This window comes from Phaseolus vulgaris, chromosome 6, assembly GCF_000499845.2.
Source record: "Phaseolus vulgaris cultivar G19833 chromosome 6, P. vulgaris v2.0, whole genome shotgun sequence".
Taxonomy (NCBI): domain Eukaryota; kingdom Viridiplantae; phylum Streptophyta; class Magnoliopsida; order Fabales; family Fabaceae; genus Phaseolus; species Phaseolus vulgaris.
This window is the reverse complement of record NC_023754.2, coordinates 7,137,089-7,163,218: the sequence shown is the minus strand read 5'-3', so window position 1 is coordinate 7,163,218 and position 26,130 is coordinate 7,137,089. Positions and strand designations below refer to the sequence as shown.

Below are 26,130 nucleotides of genomic sequence, written 5' to 3'. Positions count from 1 at the left end.
TGATCAACAATCTCCCCTATTTGATGAAGACAAATCCCGGGTTGCTTGTGTTGATCTTGTTTGAATCTGAAACAGCACCTGCAAAACAGAAACTATGCAATCCCAGAGCATCTCTAATAGCAGGTTATGATGACATACTAACAAGTTTTCTACATAACCACAAGAGTAGAAAATTCAGCCACAACCAATGACAAAATTAACCAAACTGCAACACCAAAACCAAACCAGCATATGCAGCATAAATTAAAACACACTTCAATAAGAGTTATAGCAGATTTAAGACAACATAGAAACCATATTCTCCCCTATTTGTCTTCACAAATAGAATTAGGAAGAGATAAGTTCAAAATAAAACAATACTAGCATAAAAATTTAACACATCTTGGCTTCAATCTTCTTTTCCATATTGTAGTTCAAACAACTGGTTTTGTACAACTTCTATTTGCTCATCCAAATTCTGAAAATGTGTAACCATGCTTTGAAATCTTTGGCCAAAGTCCTGAAAGTTTGTAGCACAAAGATAAAGATTCCTTTGATTTTCAGCAAAGTTGTCCAACCTATTGACCATAAATCTCTCAAAAGGGGACATTGAGAGAATTCTATTTCCTTGGTTTCCAGCATTTGTTCCAGCACCTGTGTCAGCAGCAGGTTGATCTTCATCTTGAGCATCAACATCAGTACCTTCAGCAACATCTTGTTCTTCTTCATCATGTTCAGCATGTGCACCACTTGAGGAACCACCTTGTTCTCCATCCTTGCTTACCCATCTTCCACCAGTCTTGGTAAAACCCATCTTACTTAGTGAACCATTATTCACTTCATGTGTTGATTTCACCAATTTAGATGTTTCTTCCTCAAGATCTACTTCAAAATAGTTTAAGAATTTTGAAATCAAAATAGCATAAGGATAATGGTAATCACTTAACCTCATTGATTTCTGCATGTGTTCCTTGAGGGAATTTTACCAAAGTGGTGCAATTTTTTTTGAAATTTACGTAAATGGGCAGATTCAGAAAATATTACAAGAATGGGCATTTTTTTGTCAAAGTTGCCAATGGTGTAGGCAACATAAATTAAATTCACTAATCCCTCTACTTTTCTTTTTTTAATTAAAGTTTCCAACCTGATTGACAACTTCAGTTTAAATAAAATTGAATACTGGATTGACAACCTCAATGTATTTAAAATTGAATACTAGATTGGCAACTTTAATGTATTTTATCTCAATTAAAATTATCAATTCAATTGTCAAGTTCACTTGATTTTATTTTTTTTTAAAAATGATAATTAATATTTTTAAAAATAAAAATATATAATTAAAAAAAGTATTTTATAAATAATACCAAAATTTAATTTTTTATTTATTTAAGAAAATGATATATAAAGTTGAATAATTAAAATGAATATTTTTTTACAATAATTTTAAATAAATTGGATTAAAAATAATTTGTTTGATAAATTAAAAATATTTAGTATTTTTTAAATATCGTTAAAGTTAAAAATACACTTATAAAAATGTGATATAATTTATTTATAAATTTTTAGATTATATAATATGTGAAAGTATAAATTATATAATATGTAAAAAGTAATAATATACATGTATTTATGTAAAATAAATGTATTAAAAATAAAATAAATTATTCAATATAAGTCATTAAAAGAAGATGATATTAAAATATTTGATGAGAACAACATTACAAAGCATGACTCTACTGTCTAAATGGACAATTTCCTCTGTTGTGACCTTCATTGCGACAGTAAGAACATTTTTTTGTCTTGTTCTGAATTGATTGATCCATTTCATTATGCAAACGAGTCGTAATTGGTCGTCCCGAGTTTTTACGTCGCATATGGGGTTCTGGTATGAAATTTGGCCCGGTATAAGTAGACCAATAATCCTCGTTTCGAACGGGGTGGAATTCAACTTGATATGCCTTTCTAATCGTGTGGAGGTTGTAAACTGGATCAATGAATGTCGTCATTTGTAAATGACAAGAGGAACAAACGGCAATAACATGACGACAGGGAAGTCGAAGAGCTTGGAAGTGGCCACAATCACACCACCAATCATTTAATCTAACTGTATATGATTGAGGTTGCCGACCATGTTGGGGGGTGGCTAATTCTTGGACATCAAATTCAGAATTTTCTGCATTAAACCTTTCCACAAAACACATAGACGAGTCTTGTTGATTTTTTCTAAGTAAGGTTGTGATATCTTCTGAATAATAATGACCTGCGCGTAACATGGTGTCTATTTTGAAGACTCGTTCAACAAACCATGTTTTTGTTTTTTCAAAAGTTGCCTTAACCAAAGCGGAAATTGGCAAAGAACGAGCTCCCTTAAGCACGGAGTAAATGCATTCTGCTAGATTTGTGGTCATATGACCATACCTCTTTCCCCCATCATATGCTTGAGTCCATTTCTCTAATGGTATGCGATCTATCCAGGAAAATGCTTGCTTGAACTCAGATCGCATAACTGATAGTTTTGCCTGTACTATGGGTTGTTTCATCTCATAAGCTGTCATAAAGAAGTAAATGAAATTAGTTAAATGGTAAAAGGTCGTAATTATCTGTGAGAGAAGGTAAAGAATGTCATTACCCATGTTAATCAATTGCCGTTTCAGCTCAGCATTTTTGAATTTTTTGTTGAAATTCGATGCGATATGGCATATGCAATACACAGAAACAAGGCCGTCTCCTTCCCATCCAACTTCTTCGGATTGTAATGCTGAAATTATACCGGTTCCTCTATCAGTAATCATGCACAAATTCGACTGAGGTGTCACATATTGTCGCAATAATTGGAAGAACCAAATTAAAGCCTCCCGAGTCTCGCCTTCAACAATCGCAAACGCCAATGGAAATATGTTTCGATTCCCATCTTGAGCGGTTGCGGTCAACAATGTTCCATGGTATCTTCCGGTTAAAAATGTTCCATCAACTTGTACAATGGGCTTGCAAAAATTGAAACCATCGATACAAGGCTTGAAAGACCAAAACACCCGATCCAACGTGTAACACGAATTGTCTTGAACACCATCAACCATACAAGGAGAAGCAATATACTGCACAATTGTCCCTGGATTGCTTTCTTTTACTGCTTCCAACCATCTAGGAAGATCATTGTAGGACTGTTCCCAATCGCCAAATGCCAAAGCAAGAGCTTTCTGTTTTCCCAACCAAGCTTTTCTATACGTCATAGTATAGCCATGCAGATTTTTTATTTCTGCAATTAAGCTTTTAATTGGGACGGAAGGGTTTGCTTTGACTGAAGTCAGCACCATGGACGCAATATGGGTTGAATCCAAATTAACATGGTCTGCTGTAAGATTCGTTGACAAACAAGTATGTTGTGCATCAATTTTTTTTATCTCCCATTGACTTCGGATTTTACTAAAAGATGCTCGTAATCTCCATTCGCACCCTACATCATGATGTATGCACCGAGCCACATATCTATCTGGCTTTGATTCCACGACAAAAAAATTGTAATTGTTGTCTATGTGGTATCGTTTTATGGCATTCAATGTCGCCTCCTTTGATATGAAAGACATGTGTTCATTGAGTTCACAATCGATGTTATGTCCGGATTGACTGCCAGACGGAATATATTGTGAAGATCTGTTGAACTCATCTTCATCATCCAAATCAAAGTCGTAGTTATCTCCATCTTCACTTATGTCGTCCACGATGTCTGTAATTATTGGTTCTTCATGCTGGCTTAGTAACGTTCCACCGACATTCCACGTGTCCATCTGCATTTTAAAAAAAACATGATAAATAAGAATGTTACGGAAAATTTACATTACCTTTACAACTTTCTTTGAACTTTAAACTAGAAGGAGAAAATAATATATCTCACAAACCTTGTCCTCAATTTTTTTAACTTGGATGCAGAAATCAAGAGAAGAAAAAGTGTAGTACAAAGAAGGAATGCAAGGCTAGAGAGTTGCATTGTTGTTCCATTATATAACAAATGTTCTGTATGAGTACAATAATTTTTATTCATAAGTCAAGTTCTCATGTAATTGTGACAGAAAGCCATCACTCCACGCTACACTTGGTTTATTTTTATTTTTTCTAATTTCATAATAAAGAAGTTGACTTCACCATTGGCAACTTTGGAAGAAGTTGCATTCACCATTGGCAACTTATATTAAAAGTTGCCTTCATGGTTGACAACTTTGTTTGCAATTTCGTGCACCACCAAGCAATACTTTATTTTGTGTCTAGCTTTATGTCATGGCTATAGTTTTCATGGCAGAGATTCTTTTGAAAATGAAGTTTGAATTCAAACTTTCATTTTTTGAAACTCACACAAGCAACTCTATTTAATAGAGTCTGTGTCCTATGCAAAACACTCTCAAGCTTTGCCATTGTTCCAGAGTGCTTAAGGGTGGCATTCAATCACAAAGGTAAGTTCTCTCTAATATTTTAATTATTTATTTAATTGTAGTAGCAAGCATATGCACATGCTAACAAAGATTATTAGTATATTTTACCTCTCATAAATTGTTTTTGTATTTTCTGTGGATGGATATGTATGTATTTTTGTATTACATGGTGGCATTACTCATGAACCCTTGTTCATTCCAGAAGAAAATTATATCTTAGTTTTAACTAAAATTTAGTTCTATATATATGAGAGAAAATTACATGTAAAAGAATTTAGTTATAATAATTTAGTTCTAATGTAACTACTTGAAATTAACTACTTGAAATCTGTTTTAAAAACATTAACAAAACTCAACTAATATTTTTTATTTTTTATTTTCATACAATGTATTCATTATAGCCAATAAGTAAGAGTATTTTATAAACAATAAGTATTTTATAAATAATAAGAAATAGAATAAGAATCTTTGATGGAGCAGAGAAAGAGCCAATGGGCAAAAGAGTTATCCATGCTATTCTCCACTTGTTATCCATGTGCAGAAAAGAATATGGTTGAATGAATTAAATGACAAAAAAGGTACATGTGATATAGGTTATATTTTACTCTTTACTTTGGTTCTACCCTTTGAAACATCAACCATTATGTAACATCACAAGTGTACGTTCTGGAGATGTATGGAAAAGTGTAAAAGGAAGAAGAAAAGTGTTAAAAGAGGTGGTGATAGCCATGATTTGTGGTGAGAGGGAACATAAGTAAATGAAGTAGCAGCGCATGACTTATCATTAGGTTAGAATTGCATGACTTATATTTATATTTTAATACTTATATTACTTTGGTTTTAATATTGCAAAACCGTTGTATGATTTTAATACTATATTTTAATAGTTATCCACACAAACAATATTTAATATTTAATACTTATACTCTTGTTAGCGAAAGACCATTGCAACTGTTAATACTTATATTTATATTTTAATACTTATATTACTTTGGTTTTAATATTGCAAAACCGTTGCACGGTTTTAATACTTATATTTTAATAATTATCCACACAAACAATATTTAATATTTAATACTTATACTCTTACTCTGTTAAAGGAATTTAAAAATGATACTTTAAAACATGAAATTTAATTATTATCAACTTATAAAAAAAAGCAAGTTAATATAATTAATTGATATTAAATATTGATAAACAATTGCTAAAAAATATATTTTTATTTTATTTTTCTTATATTTTTATTGTTTGTACATAATATATTACTTTCAATCAAAAATTTTATAATATGTTATACTCAGTACTTTTTAATTAGTATGTGTAAATATCTTTTCGTTATCTTTAATTTAAGAAAATTAATGTTTATTGATAATATCATTTTAATAGGAATTGTCTATAAAGGTATTCTAAAAATTGGTTGTATTTTCAGGAATCATTTTATTAGAATTTTATGGCATCTCATCGTCTTCCCGCGAATATGTCTATATTGCGACTCCAAGAGAAACATGTTACTAAATACGTATGGGAAGGTAATGAAAGACTATTGAGACCCAGAAGACATGCAAGTTGGGTACTAAAGCATGAGGATATACTTGACCAACGAGTCAAACGGTTAATTGATCATTCTGGTTTTGGACATTTGTTAAAATTTAAGCACATTGACTTCAACCATGTACTAATTACAGCATTAGTGGAAAGATGGAGAACAGAGACTCATACCTTTCACTTTCCTCTCGGTGAAACAACTATTACTTTGGAAGATGTGGAATTAATATTGGGTTTACCTATTGATGGACAGGTTGTCACCGGGATTACTAGTGGTGATTTAGTATCTTTATGTGACCAGTTGCTCGGATTTATACCACCCTCAACAGCGATAAAAGGAAATGCAATTAAGTTGTCTTGGCTTAACAACACTTTTCAGGAACTGCCACATAATGCAACCGATGATGTTATTGCTCAACATGCTCGAGCCCACATATTAACACTTATTGGGAGTCTATTGATGCCTGATTCTTCAGGTAGTAAGGTACATTTAATGTATCTATTATTGTTGGCTGACTTGAACAACGTAAGGAATTACAGTTGGGGGTCACCTATATTGGCTTCTCTATATCGTGCGCTCGATCACGGAATAGACTTTAATCAAGATAATATTGGAGGTTGCACGTTGCTTTTACAGTGTTAGGCATGGGAACGCCTAACATGCATTTCTCCACAACTTCAACCACTGACCGATGAAGAAGTTCAACAAGGAGTTGGTTTCCCACTCGGTAAAAGGTATGTTATTTTTGTATTAATTTTCGAGATAAGAAAACGAAGTTCTTAATATTTCTTTGCTTACGTTAGGTGGACTCGGAGGATGCATAGGACGCACATAGGAGGAACCACTGTTCCACAAATACGAGCAATATTTGATGGCATTAAAGCTAAAGAGGTTGTGACAATATATAAACTGACATATCATTTTAACTAAATATTTCATATTACTGATGTTTCAAATATTTATTTACAGTTTCTTTGGACTCCATATCGAGTGGAATATGTTAGGCGCTTGATCACTATTGAGGTTTCCCCAACTGCACGGGCTGTAGTTCCTCTCATATGTTTTGCAGCTGTTGAATTTCATCAGGTTGACAGGGTTATGCGTCAATTTGGATTTCGACAGAGTATTCCAAGTGACCCATTCAACCTTGATCAACTTCACAAAGAGGATATGAGAGGACGAACTGATCGATACTGGCCACAATATCATGTCGCATGGATAGCTATGTGGAATGACCGTCGTAATCATCTAATTCACGGAAATCAGTTTAATGGAAATGGTCATTTGCATGACAACTCAACATACATGCAATGGTACATCAACCATACTATCCGCTACATCATGCCTATACAGTCATCGTCTGATGATGATGTAAGTTCAATTACAAAATTATTTATTATTCTTCATTCACTCATCCAAAATTAACACATATTTTCAAAACAGTATGATATGCCACAGGAGACTACACAACCTCACTATCAACATCATGTCGGGTCTTCTTCTCAAGTTCAATCATTTGAACAACAATCTTTTCGTCCACCAGGTGTTCAACCGACCCAGTTGTTCGGATATAGGGATCAATCTCACATGTCATTCCAATCATCATTCCATCAACCACCTTTCAACTACTCAACATTTCCATCTCAACAACAATTGTTTGTTGGCCCGTCAAATCCCTTTGCAACCTCTACCATGACCCCCCATCTGCCTACAATCCAATGTCATCTATGCAGTATTATCGACCAACAATGCCTTCACAAGTGTCCGCAAATCAGAGTGATGACAATGAAATCGAACGCACTGATGATGACATTCCACCTCTGCCCCCTCCTACCCTTCGGTCCGAACAACAGCCACAAGGACGACCACGAAGACAACGAAGAAGACCATCATGTGGCACAGCTTCTCATAGATGACAACTTTTCCTATATTTCTATTTTCTAATCATGTATAATATCATTTTATAAATATTGTTTAAACGCTACCCTTTTTATTTATAATTTTATCAACTATAAACGTTATTTCACAAACATAATTTCAAAATTTTAAAAACAACAAAATTATTTTTAATTTTAAAAATATTTAAAAAGTACTAAATATTTTACATTTATTACACAACCTATTTTAAATCCAACTTAATTTTAGGTAACTTTGTTTTCTGTGAAAACAAAATTTAGTTTAATTTTTTAATATTAATTATCTATAAAAATACATTTTTTCTCAATATTCTTATTTTTATTCACTTCATGTAAATTTAAATAATTTTTAAATTATTATTATATACATCTTTCATTTTTTAAAAATATTAATTATTTTAAAAATTCAGCTAAATTTGTCAACAAAATTGGAAATTTCATTTGAGATAAAATACATTGAAGTTGTCAATCCAGTATTCAATTTTATTTAAACTGAAGTTCTCAATCAAGTTGGAAACTTTAATTAAAAAAAGAAAAATAGAGGGATTAGTGAATTTAATTTATGTTGCCTACACCATTGACAACTTTGACAAAAAAATGACCATTCTTGTAATATTTTCTGAATCTGCCTATTTACGTAAATATAAAAAAAAACTGCACCACTTTAGTAAAATTCCCATAATATGAATTCAATTTATTTGATTTTGTTCATAATACAGTAAATGTGGACAAGATCTTAACTCAAATATGATATATATATTTTGGTTTTTCTTGGATTTGATGTTTTCGTATTTTGTGTTGCTTTAGCAACTTTTCTAGTGAAATATCATATTGTAATGTAGCAAATCAAAGAACAAGATAAAAGCTATATGAAATTGGTGACAGGAGGAATAATGGCAGAGAAACCCATGACAAATTTATATTACAATCCCGATGAGTTCTTTTGTTCCAAAAACACTCTTTATTTCACTCCCCATTTTTTGCGTTTTTTCCCCCTTCTTTTTAGAGCAAACCGAAAGCAAAAATGTACGCATAAGATTCCGTGTATAATCAACCCATCCATCAAACTAAACAAATGAAATGATTGTTCAATCAGATCCTGCACCTTCAGTATTCCTCATTTTGTATTTACTATCTTTAATGCTTAAGTCATAATTTAGTCTTTAAAATTATAATTTTATATTAGCTTTTAAAAATAATAAAAACTCATAACTTTTTAATTTTTAAAGATTTCTTTATGTTTCTAAAATTCATAATTTTGATTATTTTAGTCTCTCTCTCTTTAAGTTGATCTAAAATAAAATAAAATAAGATTAATTTTAATAACTTAAATTAAATCTTAAAATGATTAGTTTTTAAAGTTCTTTGCTTCAGAAAAACTAATATTATATAGTGACATATAAACGAAATTTACCGTGATAATGCTCTAACCTCAGCTTTAAGTATCAATGAGTCATACGAAAGTCTAATTAAAATGAGTTTCATATACGAAAAACAAGTTTTAAGATGTGGAGATATCATATTTAAAATGAAGTAATATGATTATGTATGCTTTGAGAAGGTTCGTTTGCCACACTTTAAGAAAAAAATATTTATTTATTTTTAGACAAATTTTATAATTTAAAAAAAATAATAAAATATGATGACTAACATGAAAAATTTTATTTTGAAAAATAATAAAAGCATAAAATTAAAATAATTAAATATAAGTAAGAATTTGTGATGATATGTACTTATAGCATAAATATTTATGCAATTTAAAATTATATATATATATATATATGATATAAAATTGAATTTTTATAATATATATTGTAATACCATATGTTAAGATTATTTTTTAATTCATTGAATGCATAATTAAATTAGTTAGGTAATTGATAATTAGGTAAATTAATTTTTAAATTAATTTTTAAATTAGTATTTAATTAAGTAATTGATATCAAATTAATTTATTAAGATTTTAGTTATCAATTTTAGAATTTAAAGTAGTTGATAAGTAAAATATTAGTAACTAATTAGATACCAATTTACAAATTAATTTAAAATATTTATTAATAATAAAAAATATTTTTGATGTCAATGATTTTTTAATTTTTAAAATAATATTTAATTTAATAATAGTAATTAATTAGTGTTGTTTCTCTTGAATTCTATTTAATAAAGTTTTTAGTGAAACTGATATTATTATCTGTTATTCCGACTTCAAGTATAGGAAAAAAAACCCATGTTATTTCATTATATCATATAATTGAAAATTCTGATGGCTACCAAAATGTAACATTGTAAATTAAACAGTGCTATACATGATTAGAGCCTACAATATATTTTTGAATTTGTGTTGCTTGCATTTCAGCACCTTAAGCTATAAATAGAGGTGCTCTCTTTGTAAAATTCAGATTAGAATTAATCTAAGAAAACTATACTCAAATTTTGAGTGATCATTTGAGAGCTTTTGAGCCTTCTTCTCTAGTCTCATCTTGAAGGATCCATGGTGTCCTCAAGTGGCGGCAGCACTCTCATCTAGGAGCAACCACACTTCTAGTGGCGAGATCATTCATCATTCTTCCATCTTCATGAGCACTCTCTTCTCCTTCCTTTCTTCTTTGTTAATTCCATGTCTTAGCTTGTTCCTTGTTGTTTTTGGTTCGGCAATTTCAGCTTAATTTTGTGTTACTTCGGTTCTTTCATCATGCTTTGTTGTTCTTCATCTTTCTTCTTCATTTTCCAACTTTTTGTTCGGTTCAATTTAATTTCCAGCATTCAAATTCAGTTTGCTTAGCTTTTGTGCCTTTTTGTTCGGTTCAATTTGACAATAATTGGATCTTCTATATGAGTTTGTGTTTTGGCACTAGTTTTGGTGAGTTCTTGTTCATAGAACCTTGATCCATTTCTATGAGAAAGTGCCTAGCTCTTAACCAACTCAAGATGATTCCTAAGAATGTCAAGAATCATTCTAATTGTGCTAGTGGAATCACATCAAGTGGTATCATGAGTTTAGGTGTGTTCTTGTTTAATTGTTGAGTTGTGTAGCACTTTATTTCAAGAGCTCTTTTAATTTCTTGCAATTTATGATTCTGTTTTTAGGCTTATTTGAGTTTGCTTGCTGTTTTAATTCTGTTGCCTATCATATATTTGAGTATTTTCCTTTTTGAATCATGTCAAGTTTTGTCTTAGTCATGTTATTCCATCATTGTCATTACTTCTAGTAGTACTTTTATTGTTTTTGATTGTTTATTGCTTTAGTGTCATATAATTTTCTGAATTGATATTGATCCTTTGTGCATTTTCTTTTTAGAATTGAGTTCATACTTGTATTCTAGACCTATACAAGTTCCAATACATCATTTTCCATTATGTCTTTGCTAGTTTATAATTCTGTTTTTTATTCCTATTAGGATTCCTCTGTTTCTGAAAAAAAAAAGTGTTTACTGTTTTTCCTTATTGCAATTGATTTACTCACTGGAAAATTCTGAAATTCTGGATTTGTGATATTCAAAGTGTTAGAAAAGAATAGAAAAAATAATCATTCAAAAATTCAAAGTACACAAAAAATGATAAATAAAAAAAAAAGTGTACAATTCTGCCGAAAAGAATACGGTAATCTGGCAGCGATTTTAAAAAATTTATCTCAATTAATTGGCTTACTGTTTTTAATTGATTCCAGTGCCATTATTGAGTTAACATCTTGAAGTTTCTGTGGTTTAAATTTCATAATCCGGTTCGCTCTACATCATTCCAGTTAAATCAGTGAATATCAAGCACAGTTTGCATTAAAAAAATTTCCAGTAGCTAAATTTTTGTTTTCTTCATCTACTCTAGTGCTTTTCCTTAAGTATTCTTTTGTGTGCCTACTTTTTCATTGAGTTCTTTATTTTCTTGATTGTCTTTCATTCCTTACTCTTTGAGTTTGTCTTACATATAGTATTCCTTTTGCAATTACCTTTCTTTGCTTATACCTTTTCTTGTTTGTCTTTATTGTTTCATTGGTTTTGTGGTGGTTGCTTTTGAGATTGGTGTGCTTGCTTTGACATCTTTCATTTGAGGATTCCAAGGCCTCAAGATCAGATTGGTGCAAGGACATTATTTCTTTGAGAGTGACCTATATTTTTTCTGCCTAAATTCACTTCGGCAGTTTGCTTTGAAACACTCACTGTTTTTTTGCTAATTTATAACTTGTTTGCTGTTTTTGTGTGTTTGCTGTTTTTAATTCCAAATGGCTGGATTTTCAAGTGATGCATCATACAAGCAGAATTCTCCTTCCAAAGCTTCAATCCTTGGTGAATTACATGAAGCTCAAAGAACCATTAGAAGGTTGGAGGAGAAATTGCAAAAGATGGAGGTGCAACAAGCTAGACCATCTCCTTCAATTCATGATGAGCATCATAGACCTTCAACAAGAGCTTCTTCCAATGATTTTGGCCGTGAAGATGAGCATAGGAGAAGGAGAACTCCACCCCAAGTCCATGGACAAAGACATCATCACCAAGGGGAAAGAACTCACTACAGCAATGGCTTCTATCATGATGCAAAGTCTAGGCTTCCTTCGGTCAAGCTACCTTGTTTTAATGGCTCTAGTGATCCTAATGTATATTTAGATTGGGAGGCTAAGTGTGAACAAATATTTGAGATCCATGAGATCCAAGATAAGCATAAGCTTAAGCTAGCCACCCTAGAGTTTAGTGATTATGCCATGAAATGGTGGCATGGAATTGTAAAGGACATTATCTATCACAAGGGTCCTCCCGTGGACTCTTGGAACTCTTTAAAGGATCATATGCGCGCTAGGTTTGTGCCCCCACATTTTAGGAAAGACCTCATGTTGAGACTCCAACGGTTTCAACAAGGCACGCTAAATGTGGATGAATATTATAAGGAGCTTGAGACGCTTGTGCTTAAAATTGAATTAGAAGAAAGTGAGGAAGCTATGGTTGCTAGGTTTGTGAGTGGTCTTAGGAAGGATATTCAAGACATTGTTGAGTTACAAGAGTATTCATCATTGGGCTCTTTAGTTCATCTTGCAATGAAGGTGGAAGCCCAACTTGCTAAGAAAACCTCTTTCAAAAATGCTTCCAATGATGGATACTACTCCAAGTATTGGAGAAACAAAAATTCTTTTTCTAAACATCCTTCCAAAGATTCTTCTTTCAAACCCAAGGAAACTAGGCCATCTACTTCTAGACCTAAGTCTCCCACTAGAACATCCAATACTAAATGCTTTAAATGTATGGGTTATGGTCATATAGTTGCAAATTTTCCTTCCAAACGAAGTATGTACATGCATGAGGACATTGTAAGCATGATTCGGATTCTCCTAAGCATTCATTGCATTCTCATGCATCTATTGAGGAAGAGAGCGAATGTCCACTTGAAGGGGACTTGTTAGTTGTGAGAAGACTTCTTGGACAAGTTTCACAACCTTTTGATGAAAGTCAAAGGGAAAATATTTTCCATACAAGATGTCTTATTCAAAACAACATTTGTTCCTTGATAGTGGATGGGGGTAGTTGTGCAAATGTGGCTAGTACAAGAGTAGTAGATAAGCTTGGATTGCCTACTATCTCTCATACAAAGCCCTACAAATTACAATGGCTTAGTGAAGTAGGAGAAATAATTGTTAATAAACAAGTCCTCATCCATTTCTCCATTGGAAAATACAAAGATGAGGTATTATGTGATGTTGTGCCCATGGAAGCCACTCATGTTCTTTTGGGAAGGCCTTTTGCAATTTGATAGAAAAGTTTTACATGATGGCTTTACCAACAAACTATCTTTTGAATTCCATGGTCACAAGGTTACTTTAAAATCTCTCTCTCCAAGAGAAGTCCATGAGGACCAAGTTATCATGAAGAAAAAGAGGGAGAGTGAAAAAGATAAAAAAGATAAGAGTTCTAAGCCTACACTCCTTGTGTCTAGGCGTGACATTGAAAGGGAAATAGTGGCTCATCATCATCTTTTCTTAGCCATCCCTAGAACTCTTAGAGTAGAATCACTTGTTGATAGTCCTCATTGCTTGGAAAATTTGGTAGAAGAGTTCCAAGATGTGTTTCAAGATCCTCCAAATGGACTTCCACCTTTGAGAGGGATTGAGCACCAAATTGATTTGATACCGGGCTCTTCTTTACCAAACCGTCCAGCATATAGGACCAATCCAAGTGAAACCAAGGAAATTCGCCAACAAGTTGAGGCTTTGATTGAGAAAGGTTGGGTGCAAGATAGCATGAGTCCTTGTGCTATGCCTATCATCTTAATGCCAGAAAAGGATGGCACATGGCGAATGTGTTCGGATTGTAGGGCCATCAATAACATAACAATTAAGTATAGGCATCCCATACCTAGACTAGATGATTTGTTGGATGAATTACATGGTTCAAAAATCTTTTCAAAGATTGATCTTAAAAGCGGCTACAATCAAATCCGTATAAAACCGGGTGATGAATGGAAGACGGCTTTTAAGACCAACTTTGGTTTATATGAGTGGTTAGTTATGCCTTTTGGTCTAACTAATGCACCAAGTACTTTCATGCGCCTCATGCATCATGTTCTTAGACCTTTCATTGGTAAGTTTGTTGTTGTTTACTTTGATGACATTCTCATTTATAGCTTATCTTTGAATGACCATAGGTTGCATGTTAGGCAAGTTTTAGAAACCCTTAGGAAGGAACATTTGTATGCTAACCTTGCTAAATGTATGTTTGCTCTTGATCATATAGAATTCCTAGGGTTTGTTGTGAGTTGCAAAGGTGTCCATGTGGACAAAACAAAGGTGGTGGCCATTCAAAATTGGCCTACACCGAAATCTTTGAATGAGGTTCGAAGTTTTCATGGACTAGCTTCTTTCTATAGAAGATTTGTCCCAAACTTTGGTACCATTGCCGCACCTCTCAATGACATAGTGAAAAAGGATGTGGTCTTTCAATGGGGAGAAGCACAACAAAAAGCTTTTGAAACTTTGAAAGAAGAATTGACTAATGCTCCCATCTTGGCCCTTCCTAATTTCACTAAGACATTTGAGATTGAGTGTGATGCTTCAAGCATAGGTATTGGGGCTGTTCTCCTACAAGAGGGCCACCCCATAGCTTATTTTAGTGAGAAATTGAAGGGAAGTCATCTCAATTATTCCACCTATGATAAAGAATTATATGCACTTGTTAGGGCTTTGTTTACTTGGCAACACTATCTTTTTCGCAAAGAGTTTGTGATTCATAGTGATCATGAATCTCTTAAATATTTGAAAAGCCAAAACAAACTTAACAAGAGGCATACCAAGTGGGTGGAATTCATTGAGCAATTTCCTTATGTGATCAAACACAAGCAAGGCAAAGTAAATATTGTGGCGGATGCTCTTTCTAGAAGATACACTTTGCTAAATCTTTTAACCTCTCAATATCTTGGTTTTGATCACATTAAGGAACTTTATCATGACGACCTTGATTTTTCTCTCATCTATCAAGAGTGTCTTAAGGGAGGACACAAAGACTTTTTTATTCAAGATGACTTTCTTTTTAAAGGAAAACGTCTTTGTGTTCCTCAAAGCTCTATTAGATTATCTCTTGTTAGAGAAGCTCATGAGGGGGGGTTAATGGGACATTTTGGGGTTGCTAAAACTTTGGATGTGTTGCATGAACATTTCTTTTGGCCTCATATGCAAAAACATGTTCATAGTTTGTGTGATAAATGCATAGCTTGCCGCAAAGCTAAATCTAAAATGCATCCCCATGGTCTATATACTCCTCTTCCTATCCCTTCAATGTGTTGGGTAGACATATCTATGGATTTCATCTTAGGCTTACCCAAGACATCAAAGGGAAAGGACTCCATTTTTGTGGTAGTGGATCGTTTTTCAAAGATGACTCACTTTATTCCTTGCCACAAAGTGGATGATGCATGCCACATTGCAAACCTCTTCTTCCAAGAAGTGGTTTGCCTACATGGGATTCCTAGGTCTATAGTGTCCGATAGAGATCCTAAGTTCTTGAGTCACTTTTGGAAGACCTTGTGGGGCAAGCTTGGAACTAAGCTTTTAATTTCTACCACTAGCCACCCACAAACCGATGGTCAAACCGAGGTGGTGAATAGAACTTTGGGACAACTATTGAGATGTTTTATTTCGGGGAATCCTAGAGTGTGGGAGAATTTACTACCCCATGTTGAGTTTGCATATAATCGTGTAGTAAATTCTACCACCTCACACTCTCCTTTTGAGGTGGTCTATGGGTTTAATCCCCTAACACCTCTTGATCTTCTTCCTATTCCCCTTCTTGGAGATGTCTTGTGCAAAGATGGAGATGAAAAGGCTTCTTTTGTGAAAACTTTGCATAAAGACATCAAAAAGAGAATTGAGAAGAAGGTTGGCAAGTATGCTGAACTTGCCAATAAGAGGAGAAAAGCATTGTTGTTTGATGTGGGCGATTAGGTTTGGCTTCACTTGAGGAAGGATCGTTTTCCTACTCAAAGGAAGTCCAAACTAATGCCTCGAGGGGATGGACCTTTCCAAATCCTCAAGAGGATTAATGACAATGCTTATGAGTTAGATATGCCTGATACATTCTTAGGTAGTCATACTTTTAATGTCAGCGATCTAACTCCTTTTTCTGTAGGTCTCCAGAATTCGTGGTCGAATTCTCTCCAACTCGGGGAGTATGATGGAGATCAAGCTCAAGAGGACATGGAGGCCAATCAACAAGATCAAGAAGAGGTAGAGGCACAAATGGAGGACGCCCATGGAGGTCAAAGCCCACCTAAAAGGATTACAAGAAGCATGTTCAAAGCTTTAGGAGCTAGGGGACATTTATTTTCTCTTTTTGTAATTTCTTTAGTTGAAGGTGCTTAGAGGGAAACATTAGAAACCTCTTTTGTTATAGCATCTTTTAGTCTTTAGTTAGGAGCTTTAGGGGGGGGCGTGTGTGTTAGTAGATAGGTGTAGAAGTAGAATAGGAGGTGCCAAAGTGAAGGAAGGAGTCACACCTTCCTCATGCTTGGGTTTTGGCGCCGATTCTAGATGATTCTTAGGAGGGAATTTTTGAATTTGTGTTGCTTGCATTTCAGCACCTTAGGCTATAAATAGAGGTGCTCTCTTTGTAAAATTCAGATTGGAATTAATCTAAGAAAACTATACTCAAATTTTGAGTGATCATTTGAGAGCTTTTGAGCCTTCTTCTCTAGTCTCATCTTGAAGGATCCATGGTGTCCTCAAGTGGCGGCAACACTCTCATCTAGGAGCAACAAAACTTCTAGTGGCGAGATCATTCATCATTCTTCCATCTTCATGAGCACTCTCTTCTCCTTCCTTTCTTCTTTGTTAATTCCATGTCTTAGCTTGTTCCTTGTTGTTTTTGGTTCGGCAATTTCAGCTTAATTTTGTGTTACTTCGGTTATTTCATCATGCTTTGCTGTTCTTCATCTTTCTTCTTCATTTTCCAACTTTTTGTTCGGTTCAATTTAATTTCCAGCATTCAAATTCAGTTTGCTTAGCTTTTGTGCCTTTTTGTTCGGTTCAATTTGACAATAATTGGATCTTCTATATGAGTTTGTGTTTTGGCACTAGTTTTGGTGAGTTCTTGTTCATAGAACCTTGATCCATTTCTATGAGAAAGTGCCTAGCTCTTAACCAACTCAAGATGATTCCTAAGAATGTCAAGAATCATTCTAATTGTGCTAGTGGAATCACATCATCTACTGTGCAACCAAAACAGATTACAACACAAACCACCAAAAGAGTGACCTTGAACCCTTCAAGAAACACACTCCTTTTGGCACATCACACTCTAATTTTGCACTTACGCTCAATTACAGAAATACAGTAATCAAGAAAGAAGAGAATAGAATACACCTGGGTATTACAAAGCTTAAAGATCAGAAGTACACCCCAATCCTGTTCCACACACTTGAAAATCCAAAGCTTGAAGTGAATCTTGAAAACTTGAAATTCAATTTGCACTATGATTCCTCAAAATTGTTTCTCTCACATTCCAGGAGCGTGTAACAAACTTTTTATACTCCAAAGAATATTTAAAAACATTTAAAACAAGAGTGCATTCAGTTAGAAATCATTTAAGAGAGATTCACAAATCAAAACTGAATTATGTTAGGATTTTCAAAGAAACAATCGGTTGAAAACACGAAACAACTGATGGATTTAGTTTGACAGTTAAGTCAACCAAGTCAAACAACTTTCAACCTTTTTCAAAACCTTCTAAGAACAAAATAATCGGTTGATTCGATAAAACAACAGGTTGTTTTTCACTTAGTTAAAAAACATTTCATTTTAAAAAGGTTTTCAAATCAAATCAGTTCTGGATTAAAACAAGGAGTGAATTACACTTTAATCTACCTAGATCACACCCAAACAAAGCAGCAACACCAGTCTTTCATCAAACACCTTGGATTTGGATTCTTCAAAGCTCTTGATCACTCGTGATCAACAATCTCCCCTATTTGATGAAGATAAATCCCGAGTTGCTTGTGTTGATCTTGTTTGAATCTGAAACAGCACCTGCAAAACAGAAACTATGCAATCCTAGAGCATCTCTAATAGCAGGTTATGATGACATACTAACAAGTTTTCTACATAACCACAAGAGTAGAAAATTCAGCCACAACCAATGACAAAATTAACCAAACTGCAACACCAAAACCAAACCAGCATATGCAGCATAAATTAAAACACACTTCAATAAGAGTTATAGCAGATTTAAGACAACATAGAAACCATATTCTCCCCTATTTGTCTTCACAAATAGAATTAGGAAGAGATAAGTTCAAAATAAAACAATACTAGCATAAAAATTTAACACATCTTGGCTTCAATCTTCTTTTCCATATTGTAGTTCAAACAACTGGTTTTGTACAACTTCTATTTGCTCATCCAAATTCTGAAAATGTGTAACCATGCTTTGAAATCTTTGGCCAGGGTCCTGAAAGTTTGTAGCACAAAGATAAAGATTCCTTTGATTTTCAGCAAAGTTGTCCAACCTATTGACCATAAATCTCTCAAAAGGGGACATTGAGAGAATTCTATTTCCTTGGTTTCCAGCATTTGTTCCAGCACCTGTGTCAGCAGCAGGTTGATCTTCATCTTGAGCATCAACATCAGTACCTTCAGCAACATCTTGTTCTTCTTCATCATGTTCAGCATGTGCACCACTTGAGGAACCACCTTGTTCTCCATCCTTGCTTACCCATCTTCCACCAGTCTTGGTAAAACCCATCTTACTTAGTGAACCATTATTCACTTCATGTGTTGATTTCACCAATTCAGATGTTTCTTCCTCAAGATCTACTTCAAAATAGTTTAAGAATTTTGAAATCAAGATAGCATAAGGATAATGGTAGTCACTTAACCTCATTGATTTCTGCATGTGTTCCTTGATGATATGGATCCAATTGATCTTGACTTTGTTCATAATACAATAATACAGTAAATGTAGACCAGATATTAACTCAAATATGATATATATAATTTGGTTTTTCTTGGATTTGATGTTTTCGTATTTTGTGTTGCTTTAGCAATTTGTCTAGTGAAATATCATATTGTAATGTAGCAAATCAAAGAACAAGATAAAAGTTGTACCGTCCCGTATCCGGGCGTTGACAAAGTCAAGGTCAAAGTCAACGTCGGGGGTCAGAGTCAACATAAGGCGTCGCCTAGGTGAAGAGACGCCAAGTGCCAGCGTCGCCAAGAGGAAGCGTCGCCAAGGTAAGGCGTCGCCTAGGCGAAGGCATCGCCCAGATAAGGCGTCGCCCAACTAGGGCGTTGCCAAGGTCAAATGTCACCAAGGCAAGGCGATCACAGTGTGGCCCCCCGATACCCATGGGTAGGAAAGACCATAGTGATAGCGCCAGTGTAGGGCAGCCTGACTCGTGAAGTGCCCCTGCCGCCCCAGAGACGCCCTTGGGATATATACGACTCAAGAGGAGGGTCACGCCCAGGGTAGCCAGGTGCAGGGTACGAGAAGAAGGCAGATACGCTCTCAAAGTGAGTGACTAGATATTTGGGGGGCATGAGTTGGCACCCAAAAAGTCACCTCTAGCGCAGATGCACTCCCAGGTGGGAGGACTCACACGAAGAAATGCCCCCCAGATGGGGTCACGGCGCTGTGAGGCCCTCCACGTGTACAGCAGCCAGGTCAGATTAGAAACGTCATTTTGTCAGGTACAAGGTAATTAAGGTCATTTAATACAGTTTCCGTTTCGAGCGTTTAAGGTACTATAAATGCTCCCAAGCGGTTTAAACGTCTTAAATGCGCTACGTTTTATAATTAAATGCGCTTTAAGGCGCTTTGAATGCGGGAGTAGCTTAAATAGCGCTTTGAATGTTGGAAACGGGGTTCGAACTTTTGGCAAATTTTCCAGAAACACTCTAGTTGCTTGCTTGAGCCTTGAGATTACGCACAAGGGACTAGGGAAAGATTTTTGCCAGAACGAGAAAACATACACTAGATACAGTTCCTTTTTACCACCTTCAGAGTGCCATACACGGTGCTCCGATACGGAGGTGCAGAGTTTTTGGTGTTTCTTGCTGGCTGACTTGAGCGTCGGAGTGCTAACGGCCGCTAGGGCGCCCTTTTGTCCTTCTTTGCAGGAATCCACAGGTAACCAGTGGGAAGGAGTCCCTAGCTCACGGTTGAGGTCGCGCACGAAGACGTCTCAGGTCAACCGGACGGAACAAAAGCTATATGAAATTGGTGACAGGAGGAATAATGGCAGAGAAACCCATGACAAATTTATATTACAATTCCGATGAGTTCTTTTGTTCCAAAAACACTCTTTATTTCACTCCCCATTTTTTTGCCTTTTTTTCCCCTTCTTTTTAGAGCAAACCGAAAGAAAAAATGTACGCATAAGATTCCGTGTATAATCAACCCATCCATCAAACTAAACAAATGAAATGATTGTTCAATCAGATCCAGCACCTTCAATATTCCTCATTTTGTATTTACTATGTTTAATGCTTAAGTCATAATTTAGTCTTTAAAATTATAATTTTATATTAGCTTTTAAAAATAATAAAAACTCATAACTTTTTTATTTTTAAAGATTTCTTTAAGTTTCTAAAATTCATAATTTTGATTATTTTAGTCTCTCTCTCTCCCTCTTTAAGTAGATCTAAAATAAAATAACCTAAGAAGATTAATTTTAATAACTTAAATTAAATCTTAAAATGATTAGTTTTTAAAGTTCTTTGCTTCAGAAAAACTAATATTATATAGTGACATATAAACGAAATTTACCGTGATAATGCTATAACCTCAGCTTTAAGTATCAATGAGTCATACGAAAGTCTAACTAAAATGAGTTTCATATACGAAAAACAAGTTTTAAGATGTGGAGATATCATATTTAAAATGAAGTATGCTTTGAGAAGGTTCGTTTGCCACACTTTAAGAAAAAAATATTTATTTATATTTAGACAAATTTTATAATTTAAAAAAAATAATAAAATATGATGACTAACACGAAAAATTTTATTTAAAAAATAATAAAAGCATAAAATTAAAATAATTAAATATAAGTAAGAATTTGTGATGATATGTACTTATAGCATAAATATTTATGCAATTTAAAATTATATATATACATATATGATATAAAATTGAATTTTTATAATATATATTGTAATACCATATGTTAAGATTATTTTTTAATTCATTGAATGCATAATTAAATTAGTTAGGTAATTGATAATTAGGTAAATTAATTTTTAAATTAGTATTTAATTAGGTAATTGATATCAAATTAATTTATTAAGATTTTAGTTATCAATTTTAGAATTTAAAGTAGTTGATAAGTAAAATATTAGTAACTAATTAGATACCAATTTACAAATTAATTTAAAATATTTATTAATAATAAAAAATATTTTTGATGTCAATGATTTTTTAATTTTTAAAATAATATTTAATTTAATAATAGTAATTAATTAGTGTTGTTTCTCTTGAATTCTATTTAATAAAATTTTTAGTGAAACTGATATTATTATCTGTTATTCCGACTTCAAGTATAGGAAAAAAAACCCATGCTATTTCATTATATCATATAATTGAAAATTCTGATGGCTACCAAAATGTAACATTGTAAATTAAACAGTGCTATACATGATTAGAGCCTACAATATATATATATAAAAAAGACATCATGGATATCCAATAAAAGCTAACCATGAACCCTGGGACAAATCATCAATTGATGTTATCTGGGTGCAATCTCTTTCTGCCACTTAGAAGGACCCCAAAGAGCTTCACAGAACTGTCTGATTCTTCAGTAGATGTGAAGAAGGATTTATCCACAAAACTACTTTTTGAAGTTCTGAGACTTATGTTATTTATAGGCTCATTCAAAGAGTCAAACTCCACCAGCTTTTGAATGGCACTGCTGGTTCTTTGTTCAAAGGGTGGTGCTTTTACATGGTTTTGGATGAAATATATTATGTCATTGTACAAACTCTTCATGTGACTAAGTTCTGACAAGAGCATGAAGTTCTTTCTCCTTAGTCTTTGGTTGTCTTCGGAAAGGGCTGTTAGAATGTCTGTGCTTGATTTTGGAGATGAAAGTGGAGTGTCAAGCCAGCAGAGACTTTCATCTTGTTGAAGAATCTGGGATGGTGGTTGGTCATGGTAGAGTTGGTGATGTAGCTGAGGTGTTTTCCTTCTGTGTATTTCACACAAAAGGTGCTTAGCTCCTTTTTTGAAGTACTCATTCGCAAACTCCCACCTATCAGCAACTACCTTCTTGAAACCCTGCAGAAATGAAGAAAGATTCAATACTCATAGTTAACCATGAAGCTAGAGTAGCAATATTTCTTGCTAATCATAATGTATGTTAGGGTGAGATTTTGTAAACTTGATTTGAAAGGAAGTGATCTATATTTGGAAAGTTTTGTCTTTGAAGCAAGTTTTTTAGTGAAACTTGATCCTAAGAAAAAAGTTGCATCACTGATTACTTCTACTATAGAATCAAGTTTGACCAACATTTTTCTGTTTCGAAAACTTTTCTTATGTTTTTCATGTTTGGAGGTTTGTAAAAGTATCTTTTCAGCACCAAATACACACTATAAATTTGGCTTATGGTTCAAAACAATGAAAATTAGATCTCAATCATGTTTAAGTTGAGTAGTAAAAGTGTTTGGTTAACCAGTTTCCAAGGAAAGATCTTAATCTTGAATGAAGTGAAATGAAGCAAAGATGAGTAGTGGTGAGGGTAAAGAAGCATGAAGAAAAGATAAGGATGCTTACATAGGTGTTGAGTTGCCTAACAAAGCTTGAGAAGTTGTTGTGTTTGAAGTAATTGGGAAGAAGATCTCTGGAAAACTCAGGGGGTCTCCACACAACAAATGTAGTGTCATCTTCACCCCATGAAACAATGTGGTCAGTGAGAGGATCTTCAACTAGCTGATATGTCTTTGTGAGGAAAGGTGCTGGCACTGACTTCTGAGTCTCAAAAGAGAACACCATGTTCTCCTCAAACCTCTCTACTGTGAAAGCCATTGCACTCAAACAAGAGTGTGTGCAATTCCCACTTCACTCTTACACTCCTCTTCTTTCACTAATATAATTTAAAGCCACCCTCTCACCTTTCTCTCTCATATTGCAAATCTATAATCATGGAACTTTATGAAACAAAAACACATGATCATTTTTCAAAAGGGAGGAAAGAAAAATATTAGTCTCACTTCACTTTTTCCATTGTAAAATCTGAAATTAGGCTTTCTTTTGTGAAAGACATACATGACACCAACAAGTTTTATTTCCCTAAATAGAACCCACTACACTACACAAGTTACATGATATATTGTTGCTCAATTAAGGATCAAAGTTAATAAAAAAAATAAGTTGAATTTTTTAAATTCCAAAAGATATCCAGAATAAGAGAATTATGCATTTGTGGAAAAAGGTGGTGGATTCAAAATATGGAGGTTGGAGGGATCTACGGAGTCAAAGAAATAGATGCTCAGATTCTCTTTGTTGGAGGGATTTGAAGGAGGTTTGGTCTCTTGACAAATGGAAAGACATGTTTGAGGCTAACTTTTCTTGGGAGGTAGGAAATGGGAGGGAGATCAAGTTTTGGGAAGATAGATAGGTGGACAGTACAACCTTACAGGAATTATTTTCGAGACTTCATTCCACCTGTTCGAACAATGACTTTTTTATATGGCAGGCAAGGGAGAAATCAGAAAACTCAGGGTGGACAGTCGAGTGGAGAAGAAACTTGTTTGAATGGGAACAAATCAAAACATTAGCTAATGCAAATTCTGGGGGATCAAAGGGTAAGGGTCGATAAGTAAGACTCTTGGGTGTGGAAAGATAGAGAGACAGTTGTGTTCACGGTTAAATCTGCATACAAAATTCTCAGGGATGACTCTTAGGGGGTGGAGAGGGTTCTGTATGTGGGTTTCTGGAGGTTAAAGGCATAACCATCTACACATTTCACGACGTGGAGGGTTTTGGAAGACAAAATAGTGTCTAAAGAAAATTTGGTAAGGAGGGGATAAGATTGACCACCAATATTTGCAGTCTGTGCAGGGAGGAGGAGGAAGCTATGTCTCACCTCTTTTGTACGTGTACAATTGCCTGACTTGTGTGGTCTAAGGGCTATGAGTGGGTGGGGATGACTTCGACGGATCATAGGGAGCCAAAAAATCATTTCTTAAGCTTTAGGATGAGCAAGGTCACAGAAAGTGTAAACTAAGTATGGGGGGTGTGGATAGCAGTGATAGGAGAATTGTTGAAACACAGGAATAAGAGGGTTTTCAGAAGTGGAAGGATTGATTTCATTGAAATCTTTGCTCTGTCGCAGATGAAGGTTTGGTTTGGGATTGTGTCCAAAGCGCGAGGCGTATGTTTTTCATTCTCAGATTGGTGATGGTGACTTGAGCCAATGGTTTGTGTGAGCACAACTAATTTTTCTAGGAACTCTATTTCTTGAGCATAAGCATTTGTATTTTGAACGTAAGGTAGGTCTTATATATACGGGTTATATATCCCTGAAATACCTCATATTTATTAATTTTTTTTTTATGATAAGAAAAAACCAATGAAATCACATTTTGTGTGTATATACATCCTTCATGCAATTTTTTTAGCTAATAATTAATGTAAGACTAATCATTCCTACTTACATTTCTAACATAAGAAATAAAATATGAAAATAAATAAGCGATACAGAAGTTTAATCAAGAATAATTTTTTAATTTTTATCTTGTTCGCATGATGTTCGAAAACTTTAGAACAAACTAATTTTTTTTTTTTTAAAAAAAGTGAATTTGTTTGGATATAAATTAGAAGTATTTTGGGAACTTCTTTATTAAAAGTAAAATAAAAAAAATCAAAATCAAAGGGATTTTTATATATTAAAATATTACTTTGATAACTACATATTAAAAAAAATATCAGTTAAGAAATGTAAGAAATATCAGTTAAGAAAGTATTAGATTAATATAATTTTAAAATTATTCTACTTTATATCATCATTTTTTTTATATTAATATCCATTACTTTTCACCTAATAAATATATCATTTATATTTATTTCTTTCCAATGACATCATAAATTTATATATTTTTTTCTCTTTAAATGTTATTTGGGTCTGATTTTGATAGTTTGGATGTTAGGAAACATTTTGTATGAGTACAGAATGCTACTAATTTTAATAGGAATATGAGCATGTGAGTGGAATCGATTATTTTTGTAGAAATTTCTATAATAAGATCCAACAAGAGGTATTAATTAGTATTGATTCTTCTCTTGGCAGCAGTGTTGGCGGGTTGATGCCTCTTGAAAGGAGCTACCTTTTTGTTTGTTTTTTCTTCTTTTCTATAGATAGCTTTAATGGATGTAATCACCATTTTGTCCCTACTCAATGCTTTTATGTTCTTCGCTAATTGCCTATATAAAGCACCCTTCCATCATCACTGCAAAAACCATTCAATTTCATATTTATTTACGTATGCAGAGATCTCTAAAATTCATAGAAATAATCAAACTGAAAGACAGTGTTTCAGATTTGTTTTATCCTGCAAAAAGACATGTTTTTTTTTATTATATATATGGCTGTGTTTTCTCCAAAATAAATTGAGAAAATTAAAACTTTTGTGCATGTGGTTTGGCCCACTATATTATCAATGTCAGATATTGTTCTCCTCTCTACCCTGTCTTTGGCAGGAAAATAGAACAAAGATAAAGTCCACATTATTATCTTTCCAATATCAAGATTAGTCTTCATAATTTGGCCTGTGCAACAGTGATATAATAACTTCTCCTTTGACCCT

At 33.7% G+C, this 26,130-nt stretch overlaps 3 protein-coding genes across 3 annotated transcripts; 1 reads left to right on the top strand and 2 right to left on the bottom strand.

The window, feature by feature from the left end:
- Nucleotides 1–1,712: 1,712 nt before the first annotated feature.
- LOC137833301 (uncharacterized) lies at nt 1,713–4,386 on the bottom strand. The gene is made up of 3 exons (XM_068641659.1): nt 4,327–4,386; nt 2,609–3,764; nt 1,713–2,527 (listed from the first exon to the last, which is right to left on the bottom strand). Exons 1-3 carry the CDS (start codon nt 4,384–4,386, stop codon nt 1,713–1,715), a joined length of 2,031 nt encoding a protein of 676 aa, XP_068497760.1.
- A 1,494-nt stretch (nt 4,387–5,880) lies between these two features.
- LOC137833300 (protein MAIN-LIKE 1-like) lies at nt 5,881–7,865 on the top strand. Its single transcript, XM_068641657.1, has 5 exons — nt 5,881–6,432; nt 6,592–6,683; nt 6,753–6,840; nt 6,919–7,320; nt 7,683–7,865. The coding sequence occupies exons 1-5, from the start codon at nt 5,881–5,883 to the stop codon at nt 7,863–7,865; spliced, it is 1,317 nt and encodes a 438-aa protein (XP_068497758.1).
- Nucleotides 7,866–21,867: 14,002 nt separating this feature from the next.
- LOC137831022 (heat stress transcription factor B-4b-like) lies at nt 21,868–23,451 on the bottom strand. Its single transcript, XM_068638505.1, has 2 exons — nt 23,099–23,451; nt 21,868–22,603 (listed from the first exon to the last, which is right to left on the bottom strand). Exons 1-2 carry the CDS (start codon nt 23,348–23,350, stop codon nt 22,046–22,048), a joined length of 810 nt encoding a protein of 269 aa, XP_068494606.1. The 5' UTR covers nt 23,351–23,451; the 3' UTR covers nt 21,868–22,045.
- Nucleotides 23,452–26,130: the final 2,679 nt, after the last annotated feature.

What these genes read in the sequence shown, in the direction of transcription:
- LOC137833301 (XM_068641659.1), bottom strand. Translation starts at nt 4,386, where the DNA reads ATGGCAAAGCTTGAGAGTGTTTTGCATAGGACACAGACTCTATTAAAT. An exon ending in TATTAAATAGAGTTGCTTGT is followed by an intron (nt 3,765 to 4,326) that starts GTGAGTTTCAAA and finishes TTTAAAATGCAG; the next exon opens with ATGGACACGTGGAATGTCGG. An exon ending in ACGGCAATTGATTAACATGG is followed by an intron (nt 2,528 to 2,608) that starts GTAATGACATTC and finishes TCTTTATGACAG; the next exon opens with CTTATGAGATGAAACAACCC.
- LOC137833300 (XM_068641657.1), top strand. Translation starts at nt 5,881, where the DNA reads ATGTCTATATTGCGACTCCAAGAGAAACATGTTACTAAATACGTATGG. An exon ending in CTGATTCTTCAGGTAGTAAG is followed by an intron (nt 6,433 to 6,591) that starts GTACATTTAATG and finishes TTACAGTGTTAG; the next exon opens with GCATGGGAACGCCTAACATG. An exon ending in GGTTTCCCACTCGGTAAAAG is followed by an intron (nt 6,684 to 6,752) that starts GTATGTTATTTT and finishes TGCTTACGTTAG; the next exon opens with GTGGACTCGGAGGATGCATA.
- LOC137831022 (XM_068638505.1), bottom strand. Translation starts at nt 23,350, where the DNA reads ATGGCTTTCACAGTAGAGAGGTTTGAGGAGAACATGGTGTTCTCTTTT. An exon ending in TTAGGCAACTCAACACCTAT is followed by an intron (nt 22,604 to 23,098) that starts GTAAGCATCCTT and finishes TCATTTCTGCAG; the next exon opens with GGTTTCAAGAAGGTAGTTGC.